This window comes from Typopeltis vanoorti, chromosome 16 (genome assembly GCF_054136105.1).
Source record: "Typopeltis vanoorti isolate ZY-2024b chromosome 16, IOZ_Tvanoo_1.0, whole genome shotgun sequence".
Taxonomy (NCBI): Eukaryota; Metazoa; Arthropoda; class Arachnida; order Uropygi; family Thelyphonidae; genus Typopeltis; species Typopeltis vanoorti.
This window is the reverse complement of record NC_143564.1, coordinates 70,062,372-70,075,834: the sequence shown is the minus strand read 5'-3', so window position 1 is coordinate 70,075,834 and position 13,463 is coordinate 70,062,372. Positions and strand designations below refer to the sequence as shown.

At 34.4% G+C, this 13,463-nt stretch overlaps 1 protein-coding gene across 1 annotated transcript in view; it reads left to right on the top strand.

The window, feature by feature from the left end:
- Positions 1-13,463, top strand: part of LOC150098111 (cytosolic carboxypeptidase 1-like) — a 551,906-nt gene that overhangs the window by 268,321 nt on the left and 270,122 nt on the right. Inside the window, exon 10 of the mRNA XM_090406686.1 lies at positions 4,941-5,168. Coding sequence (XP_090262812.1) covers positions 4,941-5,168 — 228 coding nt within the window. The remainder of the gene's footprint in view (positions 1-4,940; positions 5,169-13,463) is intronic.

The following is a 13,463-nucleotide window of genomic DNA, read 5'->3' as shown; positions in this document are numbered from 1 at the left end:
AAATTTGCGTCCCGTTAAGGTTTTATCGGGACAACGGGACCGAAGTCTAAAAATGGGGACAATCCCATTAAAAAATGGATGTCTGGTAACCCTACATTACACACCAGAATCCAAACAGTGGACTGAAGCCGGTTGTTCAGCATGAAGAAGACGAAATTGGTTCCATCAGCAGGAAAGTCATAGCATCGGTGTTTTGGGACGCTAAAGACATTTTGTTTATTAATTTTCTTGAAAAGTGTAAAACCATAATCAGGGAATATTATTCCGATCTTTTAACCAGACTAGGTGAAAAAATTCGTGAGAAAAGACCCGGTTTGGAGAAGAAAAAAATCATCTTTCATCAGGACAATACACCTGCCCACAAAGGTGTTTTGGCAGTGGGAAAATTAAGGGATCTGCACTATGAATTGTTGGAACATCCACCCTATTCCCCAGATTTGGCTCCCTCTGACTTCTCTCTCTTCCCAAAACTAAAATTCTTCCTCGCTGGTCAGCATTTTTCTTCGCATCAAGAGGTGATTGCAGCTATATTGCGGTATTTTGCAGATTTTGAGATTATATTGAAAAATAAAAATAATTTTGAAATTATGAATTTGTTTTTTCATTGTTAGGCTGAGAACTTTTCAGACCACCCTTGTAGTATCAAGAGATTACAGGATTCTGGAAGGATAGCATTTCATTGTCAACTGTCCATTGTATAAATTGGGTCAGGATAGTGGTAGGACACTACATAAAGAGCTGCAGAGTCTCAATTTCTACATAAAGATAGCTGTACATAAATAAATTAAATCTTGGCAGTTAGCAATCTTCTACTCTGGTATAATTAGAGCATTGTAGTTGGTCTGTAGGATATTGATATTCTGATTGGTTTTCGAGTATTCAAGGCAATCTAATTGGTAATCACTATACCTTTTTTTTTATTAGAGAAGGACACGTGTGAGGCAGATGCCAGATAAATATCTCATTTCTGATTGCATCCTCCCATGAAGTTTGGTGGTGGAAGTATGGGGTTGTTTTTGCTGGTATGAACTTATCCTTTTGGTTGTAGTACCTGAAAAAATGAGCACTAATAGATATGCAATATTTTTGGACATTCAATGCTTTTACTTTGTGGCAGTTTCATGGAACAGACCCATTTCTTGTTCATTATGAACAAGAAATGTGGAAAAACTTCATTTTCTTACACATACTTTAGAGGTTAACAGGACTAGCTGTGCAAGCCAAACCAGTGTTATCCAGCAATACTACCATTGCCTCTTCAGCTTCCATTATTCGTTTATCTTCAAAGGGACCTTATACAAATTGCAAACCCACCCAACTATCAAATATTGCTTTTATGTTTGGAAGGGGAGGGGGGGGGGGAGTTCCCATAAGAGTTCTGTAAAAATGCTTGATTCAGTATAGAAGAGGACAGTTAGGTTACTAATTAATACTCTGTTTCTTACAGTTCACTCACTTTCACCAAGCATTTGATTACTGCAGCGTGCATCTTCCATGAATACTTCTGTGGCAGTTGCCCATATGAACTGACATCAATAATTCCTCAACTCTCTATCAAATCTATTGTGATATATGCAGCTGCCACTCAACACATTATCAGAGTTCAAATCAAATTTCACTTCTTCTTTCATTCCATCTACTATAGAATTTTGGAAGTGTCTCCCCTCTTATGCATTTCTCATAGAATGTGATGCACAAATCTTCAAATCAAACAACAGTTTCTCTTTTCCCAACACTACCTATCTGTGGTAGTAATGTGCTATAGGTTGATTAACCATCCTCTCATGGATGGGAACGACAACAACAACAAAAATTCATGGTATGGTGACCATGCTTAAGGAAGAATGTTCTGAAATATCTCACTCACTCATACCTAAACTGGTGGAAAGTATTCATAGAAGTGTAAAAGTTTTGATCACAGTCAAAGGAGGGGCCCATATGTTATTGAGGTGTGTGTGTGTTTGCATGCATCTGTGTAGCTTAGGTATTTTAGAAATATAGTGCAGTCTTATTGCTCATTTCAACATAATTTTCCTTCTTTTCCAAAAGAAAATTGCTATAGGTATAACAGAAAAGAAGAAAAAAAATTAAATAAGAATTAGATCACTTAAGATGTTTATTTAACCCTTCAGCGGTTGCGTGAAAATTTTTGGCATCAATGATCGTGCACAGACTGTCATTCCGCACTCATTTTTAACAAAATTGAAGGTGTTTTGAATAATAATAAATAAGGATATTGTAGAAAAAAGATTATTTATTCAAATTACAACATATTTGTAAGAGAAAACAAAATAGATGATGTGCTTTGCATTATGGGAGATACTGAGGTAGGAGTGATGAGAGAGTTTTCTCCACCTTTGCAACGAGTTGCCTGGTGTTGCACTACCTTACCCCAGTCCTGAAGATACTTTCAAGCGCAAACTTTGTTTGCTCACACTTGGATAAAGGATTAAACTAAACTTATTATAATCTCTTACAATAATATTTAGATGCATGTTTTTTTTTTTTTTTTCTATCACAATAATAGCATCTTCCTTTTTCTGGATGTGCAACTGCAGTTTTGTTCTCAATTCTGTTCTCGAGTGATCCACAAATTTCTGTAAGTCTTAGTTTTATATGTCTGGCAAACTTTGAATTTCTTGCAAATGTGCTTCTAGTAGAGAGAATCCAAGATCTTACAGAAATTTACGTCACAATATTTTTTGTCAATGTTATTTGCATGGTAAATAACTTGAGAATTAATGCCAGCAATGTTGATGCAAAAGTAAAAACTACTATAGGCCATCTTCTTGTTGATCTAGCACAATTGATCCACAACATCTACTCCTCCTTTTGTATGGTTATAGGTAGTCAGAATTTCAGGTTTGTATAAAGCTCCACTCTCTGTATCAATGCCATCATCATCATGCAAACTTGATGGTAATAAAACAAATTTCTTTTTTTTGGGACATTGTGACACAAGTGTGCATTTATCTTTGAAAGCAGATATACTCAATTTTATGGGACAATTTGCTTGCAATAATTCAGGAGGTAGTTCTCTTTTATTTTTTTGAACTGTTCCTATTACAGTAAGTCTATATTTCTTTAGCAAGTTTTCAATCAAAGGAAAAGAAATGAACCAATTATCTAAAGTAATATTTCTCCCAGAATTTTTGATTGGTTCTACTAGTCTCTCAACAATGTCACTTGGTGAATTGCTCATGAAGTACAGTCCTTCCAGTTGTCGACCAACATATACCTCAAGATTAGCAATATAGTATACATTCTAGCATCACATAATGCAAAAATTTTAATACCTTTTTTTAATCGGTTTGCTTATTATGTATTGGCGAAATGAACATTTTCCTCGAAAACCTTCCGACTTTTCATCGATTGAGCGAATGCACCTAGATTGTATCCATTTTTGCACTTTGTAACAAATAGATCAAAAACTTCACGAATAGCTGCCAATTTGTCTAACTTTTTTCTTTCTTCACGTGTACTCTTATCATCAAATCTCAAATACCTCAAAAGGAATTTGAATCGCCTCACTGACATTGTTAGTCTATATTTCAATGCCTTTACCATTACTTCCAAAAAGATTTTCTAAATTCAAACAGTTTGCTTTATATGTACCAGCAATATATAGAAGTCCAACTAAAGTCCATATTTCATTCAGAGTTGTAAACTTTACATCTCATTCTTGAGTGTATTTACTAGCTAAACTTTCAATATACTTGTTCGTGTTTTCCAAAATAATTGATAAAATAGAATCGCCTATAAAATAATTCCAAATATCAAGAGGTGACTGCAAATTTTGATTGTTTTTAGGGCCAGATGATGCTTTGATTATATTGTATCTCTCAGTCCTAATACGTTTGCTAGTTTGTGGTACTGCCCTCCATAAAGTTCCGTCTTTTCCCTGATAGAATCTATCCTCCAAAATCTCTGGGTTATCTTCAGCTACTTCTAATGACACCTCATTGGCTTCTTGCTCGGTTTTGCTGCCACTCATTTCTTCCACATTGTCTTCCTCCTCTGAACTAACATCATTTTCTGAAACATTTTCATCCTCATCATTAGCAAAGCATTCATTCATCAGCTTCTGTAATCGTTCTTGCTCCTTCTCATAGTCACCCATTTTATTTTACCTAAAGAGAATATAATTTACCATATTGCAATTATATATAAACATATATAAAATAGAGATATATGTATATAAAAAATATATTTCCTGTGTAAATATATAAGCCTGCATGTAAAAATATAAATAATTTACAAGTACTTACCAATTTTAAAAATATTGATGACTGCTTATTCTTATAACACTAAGGGTCGCGTGGGATCTGCGACTGCGCAATGTCTCAGTGGGAACAGTTGTTATTGTATCAACGTAATATTCTACACTAACATATGTCCTGCCTATATACGAAGCTACATAAACACACAACCGGATTTAACCAGCTGCTTTAGAAATATATGCAAAAAAGCAAACATGCAGACTCCCAGTCCGTGCGCGACCTCTGGAGGGTTAATGTGAAAATGAAAATATCCAGAGTTCCATTGACTGAACCAGCAAAGAGAAATGCTCATTGTGCATTATGTATGTAGCTGTAATTAAGTTGTTGGTACTTGATTGTAGGGCTGGATTGAGGATTGTTGTTATTATGAGCCCCTAAGCTATGACTTTTGAGAGGAAATTTTAGGTTATCTATACTGAGGTGAAGGCCTGTAATTAATGCGAGGCCCTAAGTTGTTGCTTGTCTAGCTTATGTGTAAATGTGGCCCTGCTTGATTGACTACTTTGCTGTCACACACATGCACATTTTTGAGAATGTATTGATCATGACCCACACTTGTCATTAGATAACCAGACTTTTGCTTTTATAATATTTGCTTAACCATTACATGTGTATTGAAATAAATAGTTATTAACTATTTAAAAAAAACTGTTTGCATAGAAAATGGACGAGAGGCCTTATCTGATGCCCAAGTAATACCATTTTTGCTATGCTGGTGCCGGTCATTACCAGAAGGGAATATCAATTGGGATCGAATTGTTGCTCTTGTTAGTCTTATTATCCAGAAATGCCTGCCACCCTTGACTCTTCCTATTACTACTTGCAGAAATTCATTATTTTTTCATCTTCCAGAACTTCCAGCCAGCTTTGTAAATGAGGAATTTAAAGGTTTGATTCCCTTGGATTGCTTTATTTAAAATATTTTCATTTGATTATTTTTAATTAAATAAAGTTTTCATTTACATATCTAGACCATTCCCTCCCCCTTTAGTTATCATTACTTTTGATATCAATGTATTGATGTAATGTATCTGTAATTGTTCAAATGCATCTTAAGATTGATATATGGTAGACTCTCACCATAGGAAACTAATAGAACCACAGGAATAGTTTGTTATAGCAAATAGATGGCTATTATAGTGAAATTCATTTCATATGGTATTGTACTTCCACTGTGAGATTTTGATTGAAACTTTTTAGTAGTTTATTATAGTGAATGAGTTTGTTATAGTGATGTTTGCTATAGTGAGAGGTGATAGTATATTATTGAGATCATATTTTGTGAAATAAGCTCATTTTTTTTTAAATGTGTTGCGTGAATTACAATTTTTTGTAAAAGAAAACTGTTATTTGCAGACTTTTCTTCACTTTTCATGGCCTATGAGATTCAAGGGAGAAAATAACAAATAAAGGTAAAACCAAGAAAAGTAAAACATATAGAGCTGAAATTGCACAACAACAACTTGTGTCCTGTTGCAAGTAAAGGGAGATCTTTCTTTCATGTATGATCATTCATTTTTTTTTTTATCACGTCTGTTTGTCAAAATTGGAAAAGTTAAGACGGTCATTGTGCATCACAACTCTAATATTCTTTCTTAAAAAAAAACAACTTCTATGATTTTATCCAGAGAAGACTATGCTGATCAAGACTAACTTATTAGTCTAGCATCTAACATGTAGTCTTGATTTTCTGCTAAAGAAATGTGTTACCTCCATTTTGTTCAAAATATGATAACTATAGATTGCTGTGAGCAAAGCACATGATAAACTCGATAAACTCCTGATAACTAATTACAATGAAATTCTTGATATGTGCCATCAGCCAGTGTTTAGGATACCAGTACTGCATGAGAAGTTTACATTGTGACTAATTTCCCATTAACAATTTTCTTCCATATTAATCCTATCTGTCAATATCCCAATATTGCCAGATCTTATATTTCAACCTTCTAAGGTACTTCAACCTGCATCAATCCACCTTAAGGATCTTGGTCTTCTTCCTCAGGGTCTTTTCCCAGCCATCCTATCATCAAACATCTGTTTTGCTAATTTGAGTTCTCTGAAATTACAATAAGCTTGCTGTAATTACTTATATTTAACTGTTTTTCTAACCTTTTCTCTCCTACTCTAAGTGACCATACCATGTGAGATTAGCTCTGTTCACACATTGCTGAATGCTAAAAATGTCACATTCCTTTTATTATTCCTGATACCCCCAAGGAGTCCGAAGACTCATCGCAGGAGAACAATTTTGAATGTCTTCATTTTTAATATTATTCTTTCATTTATGCCTTCTACTCACACCTCTAATTAATCTCAGAACCTTCATATTCTTGGTCTTTAGTCTGTTTTACTTCTAATTCAGCTTTCAGATCCATATATTAAAATTAGTTTCAATGTATATAATGGTATTGTATAAAGGCTATTCATTTGACTCCGTGCCATACCATCTTTCTTTATTTAGTTGTCTGGTTCTATAATTGCCATCTTCACTAAAAATTATGCCTAATATTGTTTCTGGTTAATATTGTTTCTTTTTTCTAAGTTCTCCATTCAAGATGTTCACTGAAGGTTTTGTTTCTGCCAGTTTTTAATCTTTTTATTGCTGATATTTGTACAAGTTTATTTATTACAACTGTTATTTAATTTAGTTAGAAAATCTTGCAGACTCCTAAATTTGTTCAGGAGTACATGGTCATCTGCATAAAATAAAGGGGGCCAAGTTGAATATCTCCAATTTTGATATCAGGCCTAATGCCATTTTCCTTCATAGTGTACACCCTTGTCTCATCATCTGATTTAACATCAAACAATTTCCTGTATACCTCCTTCAATCCTAACTGCTGACTTATAACTCCAATATAGCTATGTATTGTTCAATATAATATCATACATTCCTTTGGGATATTTCCTGAGCTAAGACTCAAATTATACAAACGTGTCAATGCCTAGCCAGTTTGGCTGAACATTCTTAAATTATATTGAACAACACATAGTCTGTATTGGAGTTGTAAGTCAGCAGTTAAGATTGAAGGAGGTATACAGGAAATTGTTTGATGTTAAATCAGGTGATGCACAAAGACTAATGTGCCTAACTGTTGACCTATCAGTATCTCTTGAGTAATTGTAAGGATTTTAGAGAAGTTGATAAGAGCTTACATAAATAAGTAGACAAACAAGATATACTTTGCAAGGAACAGCATGTGTTCAATACAGGGAGATGATATGTGGGCAGTTTACTTATATTTTATAATAATGTTATGACTGAGTTGGATAAAGAGAATGAATACATGTTGAAAGTTTATTCACTTGATTATACTATAAATTAAAGATGCCAAGAAATTCTTTTCACTATCATTAACACTTTGAGTCCTATCGATGTAAATATACATCGATCATGCGTGAACCCAGAATCCCATTGATGTATATTTACATCGCTAAATTAAAAATTCCGAAAATAATATATACTTGAAATTCATTATCAGACTGTACTGTATTTAAATTTGAACCTTCAGCTTCATTATCCATGAGGATGGTTGACTATCATCAATAAAAAAGGGAATTTATATTGGTATATCATAAATCATGCCCATCGGCTGCATCACGTATGATCGCACATGTTCATGTTTATATTGCATCATGTCGTCATAATGCTGGCTGCTCCAATCTAAACAATATAAGTGATTCATGACTCTCTTCTTGTGACCTGAGAGATCAGTTTGAATTTCTCTGTCACCATGGACAGACCAGGACCCAGTGGTGCCTAAAGCAGGAGTGTAAAACAGTTCTTGACTGAACACGAATGAGAACAAATACTCGAGGAAATACTTGATAATGAAGGATCTGAATTAGATGATTTGGCAGACAGTGATCTGGAACAAGAGGAAGCATATCTCCCCACAAATGTGAGCTCCGAGTCACGCAACAGTGACACAGAACTTCGAACGAGGGGGTGACCAAATTTGAGGTCGTCCAGCAAGTCATGTTTGCGATTGCACACGAGGTCATGGCATTTCAAAAACTTAATGACCTAATTCAATAATTTATCACTTGACTTTTGTGGCTAATAGTGGATAATTAGTGATGTACATCCCTATGTAAAATGATATTTTCATCATAATAATAAAACACATAAATTTTATTTATAATTTTCATTATTTATGTAACATCTAAGCAATATTTTGATTGAATTTGTTGAATTTTTAACACTAAAGAAGTAAATATAAGTAGAAACTAATAAAAAATTAACCTTTTATTTTTTTCAAAAACCTTGATTTCTTGCAACCAGTTTCTGGAGCTCATACCACATGTATGACTAAAATTTTCATTCCTATTAATTGTCAGAGATGCTAACTAAAAGTCAAAAAAATATTTATTTGGATATTTCATAGAAATACTGCACAGCAGTTTTTAAAATTTTTTAAATTTCTTAAGTCCCAGTAGGTCTAGGACTTAAGGTGTTAATGTATGGCTTAAACAATAATGGACCAAAGGATCATCTGTTCTTTAGGACACTATGAGTTCTCTAATGAGGGGTTTATGATGAATTAATGCAGCCAGCTTGTCACTCCTCTGCTGCACCCCCCCCCCCCCCCAGGGCAAGTATTCATGACTATAGATCCATGTGTGTTCATGGTGCTGGTTTGCCTGTTCTGAGGGACGAAAAACCTGAGTTTCTGGGTAGTAAAATTTTCTATCTCCTTATGAGACCAGCTAACTCGCCTTTTATTGAAATAGACCAGATAAAGGTTTCTCATGTCATGGGCGGGAATTGAACCCAGGTCTTTCCCACCCAAGGGCTTCTTCTATACTGACTGAGCTACAGAGGCACATTACTACTCACCTTAAATCCAACACATCCCTAGTATATCACTTTCTGATACTTATCTGTCAGCCATCCACTTATCCATGCTAATAGTTTATATTCTAATCCTATATTCTCCAGTTTATGCAACAGCGTTTCATGTGATATCTTATTAAACGCCTTAACAAAGTCTGACAGTATAATAGTATATTTATTCCATAAATTAAAGATACCAAGATTCAAAGCTGTATAACTGAAAGCAGACCTCCACATAGCCTTTAAAGGAATGTGGAGAACCAATCAGAGCTTCTGACCTAATGTCCAATCCTCACTTTCTCGTGGTGTACCCTGTTGGGTATCTACCTGGATACTGAACGAACGAGGATGGGCTGGCAATTTGGGATTTAGCTGACCAAATTGTATTCTTATTGGCTTAAACCAAAATACAAAATGATGGTACAACGTGACAAAATTTCATTCCTGCTGGGGTGTCGCCCGGTTACAGAAGGCTCCGTTGTTTTCGCCACGGAACCAGGGTGAACAGCGAAACGTCAGCTACTGGAACAAATCTGAAAACACACCCCAACTCAACATCACCAGAGTTAAAGATACTATCAACATAAGAATCCTGTATGGCAAAGAAATGGAGCTAGCTGAGGAATTAGATAAGTATACCAGATTGACATAATTGGGGTGACTGAAACAAAAAAGTCAAAAACTGGTGAGATCTTTCTGAGCAATAAATACAAAATGTTATATTCAGGCAATGACAATCAAAGAAAAGAAGGAGTAGCCATAGTGTTCAACACTAAATATGAAGCTAATCTTCTTGAATGGCAGGCAATTTCAAGTACAGTGATGTGGACAAATATCAGAATGGGGAACTGGACAATGAGATTTATTTGTGCCTATGGTCTACTAAGGTTGAAGTGGAGGAATTTTTTGTGGCTTTAGGGAAAGCAACTGACACATTGAAAAAGGAAAAGTGGCAAAGCTAATAATAATGGCAAATATCTGTTGGATTTTTGGTCAGGGCATGGATTGGTTATTACCAACACCATGCTCCAACATAAAAATGTGCACAAATTCACATGGAGAGAAGAGGCAAGGAATAAGAAAAGTCTCATTGACTATGTTATTGTTGATAGTGATATTTTCTCCCTGGTGCAGGACACCAGAGTGTACAGAGGATTTGAAATTGGAAGTGATCACTATTTAGTCTTGAGCAGGATAAAATTGAATTTCATATTGAAAAGAATAACATGTAAAAAAGTTTTAAAGCGAATAAAAGTTGAGAAGCTCTGAGATGTGAACTGTAGACTAAAATACACAAAGATTATTGAAGAAAAAAATCAGAGTTTGAGAACAGGAATCAAATCTTGGAGATTCAGTGGCAAGCCTTGAAGAAAGCCCTGATTGATTCAGCTAGAGAGGCATGTGGTGAAGTTGTCTGCAAGGATAGAAAAATTAGAACTCCATGGTGGACACAGGAAGTTAAACAGGCAGGGAAGGAAAAGAAGAAAGCATATCAAAAGTTCCTGGCAAATAAGTCAGCTTGTGCTCTTAGAGAATACAGAGACAAATGTAAGAAAGCTAAATACTGTGTAAAACTAGCTAAACAAAAGTAATTGGAGGACTTTGGCAAGAACATGGAAAATAAATATCAAGAAGGTGGCAAATATTATGGAGGTTGTTGAAGAAGCTCAGAAATGGAGGAAAGAGTGTTATAAAAGGAGTTGGAGATGATAAAGGTGATATGAAAACTGGAGAAAAAGATATCCTTGAGTTATGGAGTAATTACTTTGAAAAACTGCTAAATGAAACAAGCAGTGATAGCACAGTGGTAAAAAACACTCAGCAGGCATACAGTCAGGAATACATCTCCATACTTGAAGTAGAAAAAGCCATTAAAGTCTTGAAATGTGTAAAGGCAGCAGGAGTAGATGATATTTGATCAGAAATGCTGAAGTATGGTGGTTTAAAAGTCTTATAGTGACTTCACTGCATAGTTCAGAAGGCGCCTGGACAGAGGGACGAATTCCCGATGATTGGAGTAGAGCTCTTATAATACCCATATATAAAAAGGGAAATGAAACTGAATGTGAGAATTACAGAGGTATTTCCCTACTGAGTGTTCCTGGTAAGATTTATGCAAGTATACTTGAGAAACGGTTGAGAAGAATCGTGGAAGAAAAGGTTGGTGAAGAACAAGCTGGATTCAGGCCAAATAGAGGCTGTCAGTATCGGATGTTCACTTTATGACAAATAGTTGAAAAATCATGGGAATATAACAAAGATCTGTGTTTAAATTTTGTTCGATCTGGAAAAGGCATATGACAAGGTGCCAACAGAGAAGCTATTCAAAATGCTTCAGTTATATGGTGTCAATGAGGCAATATATCAAGCAATACTTAGTCTTTATTTGAGTTGTAAATCAGCAATTAGAATTGAAGGAAGTACAGGAAGATGGTTTAATGTTAAATCTGGTGTGAGACAAGGATGTACATTATCCCCTCTGTTAGTCGTTATCTATATGGATCACATTATGAAGGAAAGTGGTATTAAACATATCACAATTGGAGATGTTAATGTGTGCTCTTTGCTGTATGTGGATGATGTTATACTTCTAAATAAATCTGCTATAAGTCTGTAAGATTCCCTGACTTAATTGAATAACTGTTGTAATAGATATGGTATAAAGGTCAGCAATAAAAAGACAAAGACAATGAAAATAGGCAGAATCGTTGAAAATGTCAACTGCGTTATGAACTGAGAATCTGTGGAACAAGTAAAACATTTCAGCTACTTAGGTACCTACTTATTCATTTACCTGCGTATTACATATTTTAGAATTTATTATTAGTTCATTTAATTGGGACAGCCGCTTAATTGGGACAGCCGCTTAATTGGGCCAAAATGGGTTAGTCCCAACGTGTCCCATTTAAGCGGAATCAACTGTATATGTATATCGTTTTTTTTTTTTAAATAATTTAGGAAACTCAGTGACCCTTGTTTAAATTATCTTAAATGAGCTACTTAGGTGGTGCCCTTTGGAATTGTCAGTTATTGTTTTAATTATCCTTTTTACATGTACTGAAGATGCCTGTGATACTCGGGCGGAAATTCTACTAATAAATAATATTTTACTTGAGTTAATTCCGTTATTATAATTTTATGAAAATCATGCATAACCAGATGTGCCTCAAAAGAGTTAAGAATTCATTCGTAATTTATTTATTCTAATTATACACAAGCACTTAACTGTTGATAGTTAGCTACCCTCTAACTAAATTGTTCCATTTGTTCCACATTTCTGTAATCTGTATTTGATCTCAGGAGAAAAAAATAAATTTGTACTTTGATTCCAAACAGCTGCAAACATATCCAAGATGGCCTATCATGTTCATATTTTTTTTCTCCCTCCCACTATGTTTTGTCACCAGTTCATTCCTTTTTGTATCTCTAATTGCAGATATTCCTGGGTGATACTTTCAAACTGAAAATTTTGACATCATCGTAAAAATCATGGGTGTATCTGTAGTAATTTTTAACCAAATAATTACCGATCTAGGTAACTAAAAATCTCAGAGATACCTCGCTAAAATATGTCAGAGATACCTGATAACTATTTTTTGGATTACCAATCCACCCGAAGTCTCAAGTCTTCCTGTTATTGTGTGGGTTTTTATAATTTGACAATCTTTATATAGTAATGTACTGAATATAATATTCTTTGAGATATATATTCCACAAAAAAAATATTCTTGTTGCATTCACTCAGAATTATTCATATAAATACTGAAAAAAGTTGATAAGTGATTAGATCATTACCTGACAAGTCGATTTTGTAATAATTCTGTTGGAGTGTTTTATAGTTCGATCATTGGATCTCTTTTTCTTCTTTCTCTCTCTGTTTGAAATTTTCCACAGTATGTTGCTGATTTGCTGATTACATTAATGTATGCTCTTTATAATCTGCATACTATGCATTTTGATCTAAACATCATCAGGAACAAACATTCCATCCTAAGTAACATTGTACTTAATGTAATATAAAAACCAGTATCTAGCTATATGTGTGTGTATAAATAGATAGATAAAATGCTATGTTATTTTGGTATTCGCGCGCGCACACACACACACACACACATTCATTCATTCATTCATTCATTGCAATGCCTTTATTCCTGTGTTTAACCCTAGAAGAGTGAATGAGTGTAAAAGTTATGATAGCATGTTATTGCAGTTCTTCCATTAGATATTTAGTTGAAATTTGTACTTGTTCAGATGACATCTACTTATTGTGAAAATTCCTCTAATGCTATGCAAATATTTATTAAGCTCTCACAGTCATCATATGTGTCAAAAAGTGGTATATA